Raw genomic sequence first — 14304 nt, forward strand, 5'->3', positions numbered from 1 at the left:
TTGTGAAAATTTTTAGATCTATCTACTGTAGCATTTTCGTTTTTATTTAGTAATTAGTGTTCAATCATGTACTAATTAGATTCAAAAGATTTATCTCATCATTTCCAGCTAAACTGTGCAATTAGTTATTTTTTAAAACTACATTTAATACTTCATATATATGTCTAAAAATTTAATGTGATGGAAAATCTTAAATTTTTTTGGGAACTAACATGGCCTAGTAAACCCTCCTGGACAGGAGGCCGAACTCACTGCCCTGCACAAATGGATCAGGATCACGTCGACGTCTGGGGTGATGTGATCAAGCCGACGCCTGAAGTTTCTTCCAAAACACAGACACGCGTGTCGTCGCCTCGAGAGAACTGTAATGCGGCTCTGTTTGACATTACTGCCTGCTGCCGACGGCGCCTGCATGTTTCTTTTGATGCAACATCTCGTCAAGGAACCATTTCTTTAAGCTATCTAGACAGTAGACATGTTTCTTTAGGCGAGGCTTCTACCTTGTGCCAAGTGCCAACGAGTAATTTGTACTTGTAAGAATTTAGGCGAGACTTTCTTTGTCGCTTCCCATTCGGGGTTCAGACGTCACCTTACTAGTCACGAAGCTCATCTGCTTTTCTAAACGGAAAATCACAGAAGCGTTCTAGATTAGAAGGTTTTTGTTTCGAGGAGATTAGGAGGGTAATCAATTTGCTGTATGAACATCATAGCCTTCTTTCTATGCATGCCCATCCATATAATCAAGAAGTAGCATGAGCGGTTGAGATTTGAAGTCAGCAAACGATTGAGCTGTTATTGCCGTCCGATGAGTGTGTGGGGTGCGTGGAGATTAACAGACGGGCGGCGCCTGTTTTGTTGGAGGAAGATGGGAGGATGTTCCAATGCCCCGATGCTGAATAATCGTCATCACAAAGATGTTCCAATGCCCCGATGCTGAATAATCGTCATCACAAAGGGAGATTTTGCAAGGATTTGTATGCGTGACAGGCGGACGTCGTTCTGATGAACTCTTGTGCAACCAGGAGCTGCAGTTACCCGCCACAGGACGCGAACGCAGGATTATGGATCTGAATAAATAATGCTAGTGACTGACTCTGCATAAGCTAGGAAACTGAATTGCTCACTCAATACAAAAGTTTGGCACCGGCAGAAAACTTGGGTGGCCAGCTGCATATCTGAAATCGTCACAAGGCTCAGAACTGAACGAGACAAGTTTCGAATGAGAGGAGACCAAGAGCCGGGAGCTCTAATATCTTTCTTTCAATACCGTGCCAATGTAAGAGTCCCTGTGATTTGCATTACATGCCCAATTACAGGAATAATATACATCGAGCGGAATGAGTACCAGCTCAACTTGGCATTTAACCAGCATGAAGCTCAAGAAAGGAGCAGCTTCTTCTCTGTTTTCCCTCAATGAGTTCAACTTCTGCTGTCCTGCATTTATCAGTGATCGCATCGTGCAAACACTCCTTAACAGCTCCATTACCTCCACAGTACGAAGGCCAACTGGTTCTCCCAAATTTGTAGTTACAAGTTCCATATCTGTTGGTTGACAAGAGCTGTAACGCTCTTAATAGTTAAGAGACACACACTTCTAACATTAGCAATTAGTTCAAGAAAACAACAATTTAGTGGATAATATTCATAAACTACATGCAACTAGGAAACTAAGTGGAAGTTTTAGATGTTAAATTATATGAATGCTGAGGAAACTCACCAAATAGATCAAATTCCATTGCTGCACCCACAGCCACAAAAACTAGACTGGAACTAGGAACTAGCAAGCACGGTAGGTAAAGCAGCAGCTGAAGGGCTTGCCAGTCTTCACAAAGGAGGATGCCTTCTTTTTTGCCCTCACACCACACTGATCTTGACTTGAAGAAACCGCACTTCGCATGTCTTCTGCTTTCTTCTGAGCAGAGCGGAGTTTGCCTAAAATTTTGTCCATTGATGATGATCTTTTCTTTTCAATCTTCATCTGAAGTAGAGGGGGTTAGATAATATGTTGATTTTAGTTCGTAATCGCCATGAAAAAAATAAAAGAGAAAAAATTGGAACATTTAGCAATTGTACATGTGGATCACAAACAATACCTCCAACTTCCGTATAGCAGCCTCAGCTTTTGCTTTCTGTAGATTTTCCCAAGCAGTGATTTTTGCTTCCTCCCTTTTGCACCTTAACACAATAACCAGGCCTCAAAAATCAAAATCGAAGATGTAGTAGTTTTATAACCTCACTATGCGCTATGATAATAAATATTATCAAATGACACAAACATCTTTTGTGCTGTCCATTTTTTGTATTCGCTGTGTTCGCTTGGCTGTGGCTGGTGGTTGGTACTGATTTGTTGTGAGAGAACAGTACTGCTGACTGGCTGGTAGCTGGTGCTGATTTAGTATGAGAGAACAATACTGCTGGCTGGTTGGCTGACAAGCCAAGCGAACACAGCGATTACCACGTTGCCAGCCAGAAAAAAGATTAGCCCTTTATAGCCTGTTTTTCTGATGGGGTGGAGAAGCAGTTAACAATTAGGTATGTGTCATTAGCTGTAGAATGAAATTGAGCAACTAGCACTTGAGCCGGCAATTTCAAGTGCCACCTCAGTCCGCTATCTGCAGTGTATTCCATTTGACCCTGACTTCAAGGTATGCAACTTCCTCTGAACCCACATTATGATATGTTTCTTGCTTACCACTAATGACACAAGCACCTTATTAGCAAGTCATATAAGAAGAGTCAAATCTACATTTAGCAGCACTCTCTCAGTTTGAAGCAGGTATTACAGCCATAGTAGCTTCACTTGAATATTGGGCTGCCTTTTCTAATAACAATGACAAATTACAGGACATCACATGACAGCTTGCAGTATTAACAGTTATAAGACGATTATTGAATCACCATATTCTTTTGCTTTAGTTGAATTAAAAACTAGGCATCGGTGAAGATTGTTAGAAGGCACCATGGAAACGTAAAACATCTTACTTTGACATGCAACTTTCTCTTTCTTTTTCATCAAAAGATGGAGCCCGAGTCTCCGTGGTCTTCTTCCTCCATTCAATAATATTTGCTGACCGCTTATCAGAGCCTCGTGTTACATGTCGCTTGGACCACCGGGTCACAGTTACTTGATCATCAACCTGCACGTCCCTGATTTCAGGTTTAGGTGTATGACTATTTGCTTCTCTAAGCAGATGTCCTGAAGGCAGGCTAGAGCAGGAATGCCTCGCTTTTGAAGGGGGTGACATGCTATCCTCAGGGCTCATCTGTGTAGCAACATCTTTTTTTATGATTGGACTGGAAATAACTGAAGTTGCTTCCTGCTGGCCTTGCAGTTTATCATCTGTGTTCAGGGTGGAAAGATGTTAAGATTGATTTCCTCAATATCAAAAGAAAAATAACCAATAGATGTCCCAGAGGAAAAAAAACTGAAGCTAGTTAACTAAATTATGCGTAACTCGTAGCACATAAAATGGCATAACCATTCTATTTTCGTTTTAAAAATTTTTCCTGCTTGCTCACAGCATGCAAGACAAAAGTAACATATATGTTTTATCCTATTAGTTAGTATATGAATAGAGTGGTTTTCTGGAAACAAACATCGATAAATGCTTCAGCTTTCCTAGGTTCTAAGCAGTGTCATAAAAAGTGGTACATGCTGGGTAGGATGGCTTAGTTTTTGAAAAAGTGGCTGTAAGTCCTCTATTACGCAGACAATGTCAAAAGAGTAGATGATATAATGAAACATATGGTGGAAACAAATTATGCTATGTTCAAGCTCTCAAGCTCACCTCATAGCAACAACAATGAGCCAAAATTCAACACAGAAAGCATCAAATGTTGAAGTACAATGGATGGGCATGTCTGCCTGCTTCGAAGAAGCAGGGTTAGTAACATCTTGCGGACTAGAAGGTGGATGTTTTCCAATTTTTCACTCTTGCGATGCATCTATTGGTTGGCAGTTTACTTGACACAACATGGAGTACACATGCAATTCTTTTCTTTATCAATGTCTACGAATGGCCAAATAAAATACGAAGTAGTGGAAAGTTACATAGTGAAAGCTGCAGTGCACTATATTGACCATATTTATTTTGAGAAATCCTTAACTAGGTATTGTAAAATTACTTTCGGAGTTAAACTTGTAGCAGTTGACTTTTCAACTTTCAAGTTTATACAAGTGAACAAGCCTATCCCGATGAATAGTTACAGCATCAATACGAAACAAAACAGGCGTAAAGCACATGCCAACCAACAATGAATATTGGAATATAAAGATTGTACTAGACAAGCAACATTACAGGTAGCTAAATCAAAATCGAGCATGCTCAACTGTTTGCAAATCCAAGGAATGAACTAGAGCAAACAAAACAGCAAAAGGAAAAACAATGATGAAAGAGGAACAACTCATCAGGAAATGGTACTGCCAGGAAAAGACTAAAACAAACCTCGTGTGGTTTCTTCTGAGATAGTATTAGCAAAAGCAGAAGCCTCCATAAGCGTTTCTGTCCATGCGTGTATGCTTGCCGACCTCAATATATATGGCTCCTTCTCGGCAGAGTAGGATCTGCTGCTGCCATCATCACCAGACCTGCCTCTTCCACTGCTGAAGTCACCAATGCGACCGTGCTCAGGTATGAGAACCCCAGCAGAGAAAGGTGAATGCGCTGCATAATTAGCTGCAGCAAGAACACCATCAAAGCAGGGAACAAGCGGTGAAACAGCTGCATAAGCTCCCGGAATGCCAGCAGGGTGGCCAAGTGGACCACTTTTCGACTTGGGACGTCTATGATGCGGAGCCGGTGCAGACATCCTTCCAACCCCATCGCAGGAAACCGGACTCAGGATCCACTTCTCTGCATCCTCCCATTTTGATGGCAGCTTCCTGCCATTGTTAAAAGGAAGCACAACCCCACTGCCCCCATACCTCCTATTGCTACCTGTGCCCAGTGGCACACGCTCTGAACTCCAACCCTTGGAGTACTGCATGCTGCCTGCACAATGCCGATTGTAGTTCGGAGTCCCAGGGCTCGGGAACGTGCCTGTGCCTGTGCCTGATCTGCTCCGGGACGATGTCGTCGAGCTCTTGCTCATTCCTCCCACATTCCCCCCAATCAAACACCTGGGCGAGAGCACTAGAAGCTCAATACCTCCACCACCGTTGAGCTCATGCGAGGCCGGCGGCCGCAGCAGCCCAGACCCCTCTGACTTGAGCCGCCGCTGCTTCTGGCACTCTACCAAACAAACAAACAGATTCCACCATCAATAAGCAAGCACTTCCACGAGTTCACCTCAAGACATCTAACACTATTAAACGGGATTACCCCTTAGCGAGTAGGCGAATGAATCATTGGTTGCCTCCGCCTCTTCCTCCGACCAGGCCGAGGTCGCGCCGTCCCTCCCCTCTTCCTCGTCTGCGCGAGAGAGAAAGCGGTTAGAACGCACGGCGACAAAAATGCGGCAGCGTGCGATCACTGGGATTTGAGCTGTGCGAACGGCACGCACCTGGCGCAGCCGTTCCCCGCGTGGCGAAGCCGCTGCCGCTGCTGGGGAGAGGCAGCACAGCAGAGGCGGGCGGCGGATCTGGATCGGCCGCGCCGCGTGTCCCCACCGGCTGCTGCAGCTGCAGAAAGCACCAACGGCAGAGGCGTCACTTCACCTCACGGAAGCGAACACGAAACGAAGCGGTGAGCGCGGCCGCGGCGGCTCACGTCACGGTAGGCCGCGCCCGCGCCCCACGACGAGCGGAGCGCCGCGCCCGATCCTGTAGGCCGCCGGAACCGACCAAAAGAGCAATGATAGTAAAGCGACGAGGCGAGAGAAGTGCGCGGCTCCGCTTTTGCTTGGTTCTTTCGTTCGAAATCCGCTCCGCTGTTTTGGCATTATGCTTCTGCTTAGCGGGAGGGTTTGCAGGGGACGCCATCGCCAACCTCGGATCCCATGTGGGTTTGGAGACAAGCGCGCGTTTGGAATTTTGGATTTGGATCTATTGACTTCTACTGCGCCCTCTCATCTACTTGGCAAATAGTCTGGCTAATAATTAATCGAGGCACGCCATGCCGAGACCATGTGGAGGTTAAGTGGGAAACTGAAAGCAGGAGGGGGGGGGGGGAGATTTTACTGCGGCGCCGGCGGGTCGCCTCCGCCTCGGCGGCGGCTGCTGCTGCTTCTTGCGGCGGCGCTCGGGCGGCGGCTTGGTCGCGCCGTCGTGGCCGGCGGCGGCGAGGAACCCTAGCGCGGGCTCCGGTCGGGGCATGCTCGGGCGCGCGGTCGCATTCCCCGAGGAAGGAGACGACGCCAGTGGGGGGCAGGGCAGCGGAGTGGAGCGGGGCGCGGCGGGGGGCTTCGCGGGATTAAAAATGGCGCGTGGAGGGAGTCAGGGGATGGATGCGGCCGCCGGCCTCGATCCCCCTCCTCCGCAGTCCACATTCCCTCGCATGCCTTGCTACGTTTTGGCGTGCCCCGTGCCGTGGCCTCCAGAGTGCTCACTGACGAATCATAGCATAGCACACAATTTTCGAGAAAAGAATGTTATATGTATGGAGTACTGAATGAAGTTTATTTGTAAAACTTTTTCACGGATGTGTGTAACTTTTCACGACGAATCTAATAATAGTAATTAATCGATGGTTGGCTACAGTGATGCTACAGTAACTATCATCTAATCGTGCGGTCAAAGGCCTCATTAGGTTCGTCTCGCGAAGTAGAACAGGGCTGGAGTTAGTTTTGTAAATTACCTTTATTTAGTACTCCTAATTATTGGTCAAAATTTTTGTGCTACTTGTGCTAAACCAAATCAAACAGGGCCTGAAACGAACCGGGTTCCGAGAGGGGCAACCCGACTCCCGTATCGTCGTGATAGTCCCTGGATCAGTCGCTATCACATACAGAATTTATTTCAGGCAGAATCACAGTCGTACCATTGATTACAGAACATTCATGGGTTTAACTTATTACAGCATTCGGGATAAAAGTAATAATCTCCGAGTACAACCTCGATGGACTAAATGAGGTGCAAACAGAAAGCGTAATGGTAACTAAGACTTCATGCTAGTCTTCCTCCGAGAATCTTCTTCTACACAGGCATCCTTGAGTGTAGCACGTCTTCAATCGTACCACCCGTCGTCATTGTTATCGTACTCCGAGTCATACCCTGCATCTATCCTGTCTATCCCCAAGGATGGGGTAGGTCCACGTCACCATCCGCGAAGCAATATGTGGATGCATTAAGGTAAAAACAATGCCAAGGAAAAGGCTATGGTTTCCTATGCAAGCATTTTTAACAAGTCATCCATTCACCTTCAGACGCGGGCAGCTCCGGCACCTGGACTCCCGGTCAGCTAACTTCCACTACAACAACTACCCAAGTTCGGCGCGGGAACTCCCTCTCCCCGCACCTCAGCTGCTATTCGAGCAGGAAAGTGGACTAGAGGAAGGTAGAAAAGTATATGTGGATCTAACTACATTCGTGGGGCCAGATCAAGAGTTGTACATGACCGAATACGCGGCTATACGCATAGTTTTCACCCTGCATGGGTTGTACACCTGTACCCACTCGCCCCGAATCCAGCCGGCAAGCAACTCCGACTATCTCCGAGGCACCAGTCAACGAAACTAACGGCTACGGCACCATCCTACTCCCGGTCTGGGGTGCGTCCTCCCGCAGTAGGTCGCCCGGGGCTGTGAAGCTATCTAAAATGAAATCTCCATGGATCCTGCGATCGGGGGCTAAAGGGTCTTGCCCACTCCTCCTAACACTGAAACACTCTCCTCTTGTAGTAATGGTGCCGCGCGTAGCTAGCTCGGGCTGGGTCCCCCCTCATAAAGGATAAGTGGTGTGCACGTTTGACATAGTTCCGTCACTAGGGCCACAAAGTCAAGTCCTTAATCCCGCAAGGGCGAGCGTCTTCGTCCACAGTTTGCGTTCCGTAAACACGGTTCGCGATCGGCACCCATTACAGGTATCGCCACCTCAACTCCTCAACTCATGTTCCCACGGGAACAGCCTTGCACCCGCCACAGGTGCTTGTCACCCATCACAGGTGCTCACAGGGTCGTGCCCAACACACAACCCCCAGCTCCCAACCCTAAGGTCGAAAAAAAGGGTCTGCTCGCCCCGCTGTAACCTATCCCCAACTCCTATATAGGTGGAGGCATCTTCCAGCATGCAAGGACTATATCATATATATGTATTCCCCAAACCCCAATCTCACACACATAGTAGCAATAGCATACCACAACAATGATAAACATGGTTAACAAGGAATACAGTAGTAAATGGTCATGCAAGCTCATCTCAACACTCAATTTGGGGGCGTTGCGTGTCTAGCAAGCGATGCCTAATAGGTACTCAAAACATGGATGTGCGTGAACATGGGGTCTCCTCGTAGTGCTCCTGGAAGTCGGGGTAGTCGTAGCCTCTGATCTGCTCCTCGGCGTCAGGTCCTAATCGTAATTACGGGAAAGTATAAGGGTCCAAGTGCAAAGATGCACAAAACTCCTCAAAAGAAGATCCAAAACACAGCAACTCCTACTCTAACGCGTAGGTCATGATTTTAGAAGAATTATGAAACTAGTTTCATAATTTTCAGAGCTACGGTTGATTTATTATCAATTTTCTAAGCCTAAAAGTATTTCTGGAAATAAGAAAAGGATTTCGGAAAACATAAAAGAAAATCAGTGACATGTGGCAGCCTCTGGGCGTGCCACGTGGCATGCTGACGTCAGCATTGTAGGATCAAGAACACCGACTAGAGGGGGGTGAATAGGCGGTTTAAAATCTAAAGTCAACAACACTAGAGAAATTTAATTAGTACCAAAGAAAAACCCTATGTCAAGCTATTACTATCTCTAGATGGGTTTGCAACCTAGGTGACAAGATGCAAAACAAGCTCTAGTAAAGTGAATTGCTCAAAGTAAAACAAGAATTAAAGAGAGCAAGAGAAGTAACCAAACTTGACACAAGAGTTTATCCCGTGGTGTCGATGACTTGCCGGTCACCCCTAATCCACGTTGAGGTGGATTCCAAGAATCAACCGCTCCTCTATCAAGAACCTCTTGATCTTGAGCCGGCTTGAATCAAGGAACCGCTCCACACCTCGGTTCCACTAGAGTTGCTCTTCACCACTCCGGTGAGGTGAGCACAAGACCTCTCACAACTGAAATCGGGGCTCCTCAACAATCTCCTTGGAGGAGCTCCACGAAATCCTCTTCTCCAAGCCGTCTAGGGAGCGGCAACTCCCAAGAGTAACAAGTTGATGATGCTTGCTTGAAGTTTCCCTAATGCCACAAAGCTCAAACTCTTGATGCAATGCACTAGGAAGCTCTCACACTCTCAAGAATATAATCTTTAAGTAAGTGTGTGTGAGAGGGATGCCTTAGCTCTAAGATGTCAAGTATGCAGTCCAAATGGCCAAGAGAATCTCCCAAAGGCCGGGCAATGGGTATATATAGACATCCCTCCAAAAACTAGCCGTTACACTCTTTTCTGCGAAATCGCAGACCGTCCGCATTTCCAAAACCGGACTGTCCGTCGTTATAAACCAGTGAGTCAGAGTGCATTTAATGTGTGTCAGAAATAGCCGTTAAGCCCTGGCGGACCGTCCGCGCCCCATGGGCGGACCATCCGCAGTTATGTGTTCCACACCACCAGAGACCAACAACGTCTCTGGAACAACTTTGAAGTTAGCCTGCGGACTGTCCGCGCCTCAGGAGCGGACCGTCCGCAGTTCACTTTTCAGCCCAAACCAGAGAAACAACCTCTCTGGTACAAATCTGGGATTAGCCAGCGGACCGTCCGCGCCCCATGGGCGGACTGTCCGCCGTTTAACTTTGAAGCCCACTAGAGAGACACCCTCCCTGGTACAAATTCTGAGTAAAAGTGGCGGACCGTCCGCCCACCTGGGCCGGACTGTCCGCCAGCCCACCAGAGCCTCTGCAAGCTCTCTGGAACAGGATCGGACTGTCCGCCCCTCGGGTGCGGACTGTCCGCCGTTACTCAGTCAGCTCTCAAACTTAGCCTTTTTCAAATCTTTTCAAAACGTTGTTAGCCCTCATGCATGCAACTAGACATTTTGAGCAAAATGGCAAGCATGACCCGTCAATCTTGATAGTACGGCTATCTATTCAACAAATCCGGTCACTTTTCATCCACTAAACGGTTTGTGACCGGTAAAACGCAAAAGCCCTATTTTATACCTTTGTCTTGAGCCCGAGCTTTGCTTATCATCTCCAAAAACTCCATATGTTCACAACCAAATCTCTTTCATCCGTGGATCAACCTATACTCATTATCTCAAATGAAATCGTTAATCCACATACCGTTGTCATTAATTACCAAAACTCGAATTAGGGGCCTAGATGCTTTCAAGCATGACGTCATCCGGGGGTCGGGTATGATGACGTCATCATGGCCCATGCTGACGTCATCGTTGACCAGGTCAACGGTCAGCGGTCGTCGGTCTCAGGGGGCCCACTGGTCAGTCAGCAGGTCTCACCGACAGGTGGGACCCGCGTGTCAGTGCCGTGCAAAAAGAAAAAGGAAAAAGGGATCGCGTCTTCGGGCCGAAAGTCCTCCTGGGCTCTTCTCGTTCTTCTTCTCTTCCCTTTCCTTTTTTCTTCTCTTCCCGCTGCGGCTGACACCTTGGTCCCACTTGTCGGCGTCTCCGGGATCCCGTGTAGCTTCCATCCGATCCAGTGCAGTCACAGGCATGTGTGTGCGGCCGTGTGTGCAGCGCGGGCTCGCCACGCCTCGAACGCGACGTCGCGGCGTGGGCGCGGCGACGACGCGGCAACGACGCGTCAGGGTGGCGGTCCGAGGCGACAACGGCGGCGGTGCCCGTGCCTCCGGCGAGCAAAGGCTCAGCCTTGGCTATGGCATGCACGCACGCGGTCTAGGAAGGGTCAAAGGCGGTCTGGGCTGGTCTCGAGCGCACGCACGCCGGCAAGGCGGCGGCGCGGCCATGGCAGGTCGGTGACGACGACCCAAGGAGACGGCGGCGGTCCACGGCGCCGAGGTGGGTAAAGGCCCAACCTTGGGCACCAGCACGCTCGCCAGCACGCGGCATACGCACAGCGTGGCCACGACGGCGGCGAACGACCACGGTGGTCGGGTAACGGCGGCATCCGCGGCGGCGTCCAAGGCACGCCAGCGGTGCGGATCAGCGAGGGTCCAACCAAGGTGAGCAAGGGCGTCGCCTTGGCGGCCTAATTGTGGCTGTGTGCACGCGCACGGGCTTTGGGTTCACCTGTGCCGCGGCGTGGCCGCGCGCTAGGTACGGCGGCGCTAGGACAAGGAACGGCGACGGCGATTTGCGGTTTACGGCGGCGCGGCGCATCGGGCTCCTGCAGGCGCATAAACAAGGGAACGAAGCTTCCTAGGGCTTTGCTACCGACGGCTCAACGGTGGCCGAAGCACACCGGAGTAGGGGATTGGGCGAAGAGGCGAACAACGTTCACCTGGCGGGTCCGGTGAAGAAGGGCTCGGCGCGGTGTCGATTCGGTGCAGGCGGGTCGAGGCAGTGCCGTGTAGCACGGCTACGGCGATGTCGAGGTACGGATCGCCGGCGTGGGGAAGCTCCGGCGGCGACGGCGTCTCCTCCTCCTTCCTTTCTCTCCTCCTTGCCTCCTCTGTTTCTTCCCCTTTCTTCCTCTCTCTTGGCGGCAGCGGTGGAAGGGGGAAACCACTGGGTGGCTAGGGTTTAGGCGTCGGGCCGTGGGGGTTTTATAGGCGAGGCGCTAGGGTTTAGGGGTGACCCGGACGCCGAGGAACGACGCGGATGTGACGGGCTCGCCGGGCGGACGCGTGGCATCATCAAGGGGCTCCGTGCTAGGGTTTTGGGCGCGGAAACAGGCGAGATCGCGCGCGCGCGGGTGGTCAAGCCGACAGCCGCGGCAGGCGGTGGCGTTAGCGAGCCTCGCGGCGAGGCGCTCCGCGCGTTGTCGCGTTGCGCCGTGGCGGAAAAGTAGGGGAGGCACGGCGGGCGTGAGGAGAGGGGTAAAGCTGACAGGAGGGGCCCGCCTGTCAGTGACCCAAGGCGGCGGACGGGCGATGCGGGCTGAGGCAGGCCGGTGGGGTGCTCAGCGCGGACTGGGCTGGCTGGGCCGTCTCGGGCTCGCCCGCGCGCCCGTTGGGTCAGAAAGGGAGGTTTGGACCTGGGTGCGTAGCAGGCCGGGGTTAGCTGGGTCGGCTGGGTTAGAGGTTAGCGGGTCGGGCTGGTTTAGTTAGAGGGTTAGGTTAGTTGTTGTATTTGATTTGAATGGTTCTAATTCAAACCAAACACCACACAATTCAAACAAAAACCATTCAGACGAATTTGAAACAAGTAGAGGCAATTAAACTCCAAATCCAAATGTGGCACACTAACATTTAGGTCCTTGTGTTAGAATTATATTTTAGATTTTAAGAATTTTGGTAAAGAATAGCATTATCCCTTAAGTGATCCTAACTACTAACATTTCCACGCAAAAAGTTTTTTGAAAATTCGTATTTCTGAAGATTATAACATTCCGTAAAATTAAGGGATGTTACACTCACTGCTGCTCAGTGCTGAGTGCTCCGTGTGAACATGCCGCGGGGGATCGACGGTTTTAACACGAGCTTTGGCTGCGTGAGAACGCGGCGCGAGAAGCCAAGCAAGCGCGCGCGGGCGCACGCGGCCTGGCCAGTAGCCAGCAGTTCTCTCCATGTTCATCTCCTTCGCCTGGGGGATTAACGAACGAAGCATGCTTTCAAATTCCGAGAACAGCAAGTTGATTATTGCTATCACCTCGCATCTCATCTGCACAGGAACAGCAGAATCTCAGCCACCGTGAGCTGCCGGTGACTGGCTAGTGGCCAGTGTTTTTGGCTGCCGACGAGTGCGGCAAAGTTTCCACCCGGCAGAGCAAACGCCAAACGGGGGGGGGGGGGGGGGGGGGGGGCTCTCGGCCTCAGGCCTCTCCGTCGCTGGCAGCGACGGCCTGGGCCCCGCCTGAGGCGCGAACTCGTGCCCCGTTCGTCAGCGCCGCTGCTGTTCACGGCACAGGTGGTGCGGGTCCCCGCGGGCGTCGGAGGAGTTTTTTACTTGGCGCGAATCTTTTTTGTCGGAAGTGGGGACTGGGGAGAGCAAGGGAAGGGGGTGCGGGGTGCCCACGCTTGCACTGACCGGCACGTGGTCGCGGCCCGTGTTCGGGCCCGTTCGTCATGCTCCGTCGTGCGCGGAGCCACGGACGGCCGGAGCCGGACGGGACGAGGTGAGCTGGGAGCCGGGGGCCGTGGCACCAGACCACGGGGCTACAGTAGAGTTAGAGCCCCGGCGAGCCCCGCGTTGCCAGTGCTTTTTTTTCCCGGTCGCTTCAAGGCTACTGTATGCCAGTGCCGTGCTCGCCGGGCAGAGGCAGGTGCGCTGCCGCCCGCAGTCGCGTGCTGCCTGCGACGCCGGCTGTGTTTAGTTACCCCTACTTCTCCAAATTTTTCAAACTTTCCATCATATTGAAATCACATCAAAATATTAAATATAGCAAATGACTTATGTATAGAGTACTAAATGTAAGTAAATAAAAAAAACTAATTGCATAGTTTGATGTACGTTGCGAGACAAATCTTTTGAGTCTAGTTAGCCTATGATAGGACAATATTTACCACATACAAACAAAAAATATTACAGTATTTTTCGCAAACACTTTTTGTATTTTTTTTGCAACTAAACACAGGGGCATCATTTTTCACTGTGCGTGTGAGGTGTGGGTGTGGGTGTGGGTGTGGGTCTGCTGCGTCTCCTCGCTCACTTTTGATTCGAGACCTAGGAGGAAGTAACTTTTTCGTGACCTGGAACTCCTGATTACGCTCTTGTTGCAGACTGTAGCTCCATCGGCATCGTTAACCTGGACTGGCCCTGTTTTTATCCCTGCATTTGCATGTGGTGGTATTTCAGTTCTTACGGGGGGATGAGAGGCCACCAGGAGAAAAATGTTACTCTACATTCTAGAACGAGTAGTCAAGATTTATACGGACTAGTAGTCGTGTGCGCATGTGGTAACATGGACGCATGATGTGGTTAAAAAAAAAGACATGGACGCTTGATGGGGTTACAGGACACAGAAGATGGTGGTAAACAGCGGAGCCTATGCAGCTGTGCGATCATTGCTCCGCATGGCCGCTATGGCCCCAGTTCCTTTCACAGAGTGTCACAAAAAACAGGCTGCACTTCTGCAGCGTGTATGAGTATGACTGTATGAGCGCGCGGCGATGCTTTTAAGAACAAAAGTCGCGTAGCGATGCGGTTACCATCACCGGCGGTGTTTGGTTTTTTTCGTGGAATTACTGTA

General features: G+C 50.1%; 1 protein-coding gene across 6 annotated transcripts; it reads right to left on the minus strand.

Annotated features, from left to right (window-relative positions):
- Positions 1–1220: 1220 nt before the first annotated feature.
- LOC120653864 lies at positions 1221–6454 on the minus strand. Of its 6 annotated transcripts, none has more exons than XR_005666872.1 (8): positions 6119–6454; positions 5503–5620; positions 5322–5411; positions 4446–5231; positions 2983–3340; positions 2094–2166; positions 1718–1978; positions 1221–1569 (listed from the first exon to the last, which is right to left on the minus strand). XR_005666872.1 is itself a non-coding variant. In XM_039931549.1 (7 exons), exons 1-7 carry the CDS (start codon positions 6251–6253, stop codon positions 1778–1780), a joined length of 1770 nt encoding a protein of 589 aa, XP_039787483.1. In that variant the 5' UTR covers positions 6254–6450; the 3' UTR covers positions 1717–1777. The 6 variants fall into 6 exon arrangements, 1 of the variants encoding a protein (XP_039787483.1); XR_005666871.1 differs by having other exon boundaries at positions 1221–1542; positions 2094–2175; positions 6119–6450; XR_005666870.1 differs by having other exon boundaries at positions 1221–1559; positions 2094–2175; positions 6119–6450.
- Positions 6455–14304: the final 7850 nt, after the last annotated feature.

Source organism: Panicum virgatum, chromosome 1N (genome assembly GCF_016808335.1).
Source record: "Panicum virgatum strain AP13 chromosome 1N, P.virgatum_v5, whole genome shotgun sequence".
NCBI classification, from domain to species: Eukaryota; Viridiplantae; Streptophyta; class Magnoliopsida; order Poales; family Poaceae; genus Panicum; species Panicum virgatum.

Excerpts from the sequence above, each read along its gene's own strand:
- LOC120653864 (XM_039931549.1), bottom strand. The coding sequence starts at position 6,253 with ATGCCCCGACCGGAGCCCGCGCTAGGGTTCCTCGCCGCCGCCGGCCAC. Across the intron at positions 5,621-6,118 it reads GGCGACCCGCCGGCGCCGCA|CTGCAGCAGCCGGTGGGGAC; the intron begins GTAAAATCTCCC and ends TGCTTTCTGCAG. Across the intron at positions 5,232-5,321 it reads ATTCGCCTACTCGCTAAGGG|AGTGCCAGAAGCAGCGGCGG; the intron begins GTAATCCCGTTT and ends TTTGTTTGGTAG.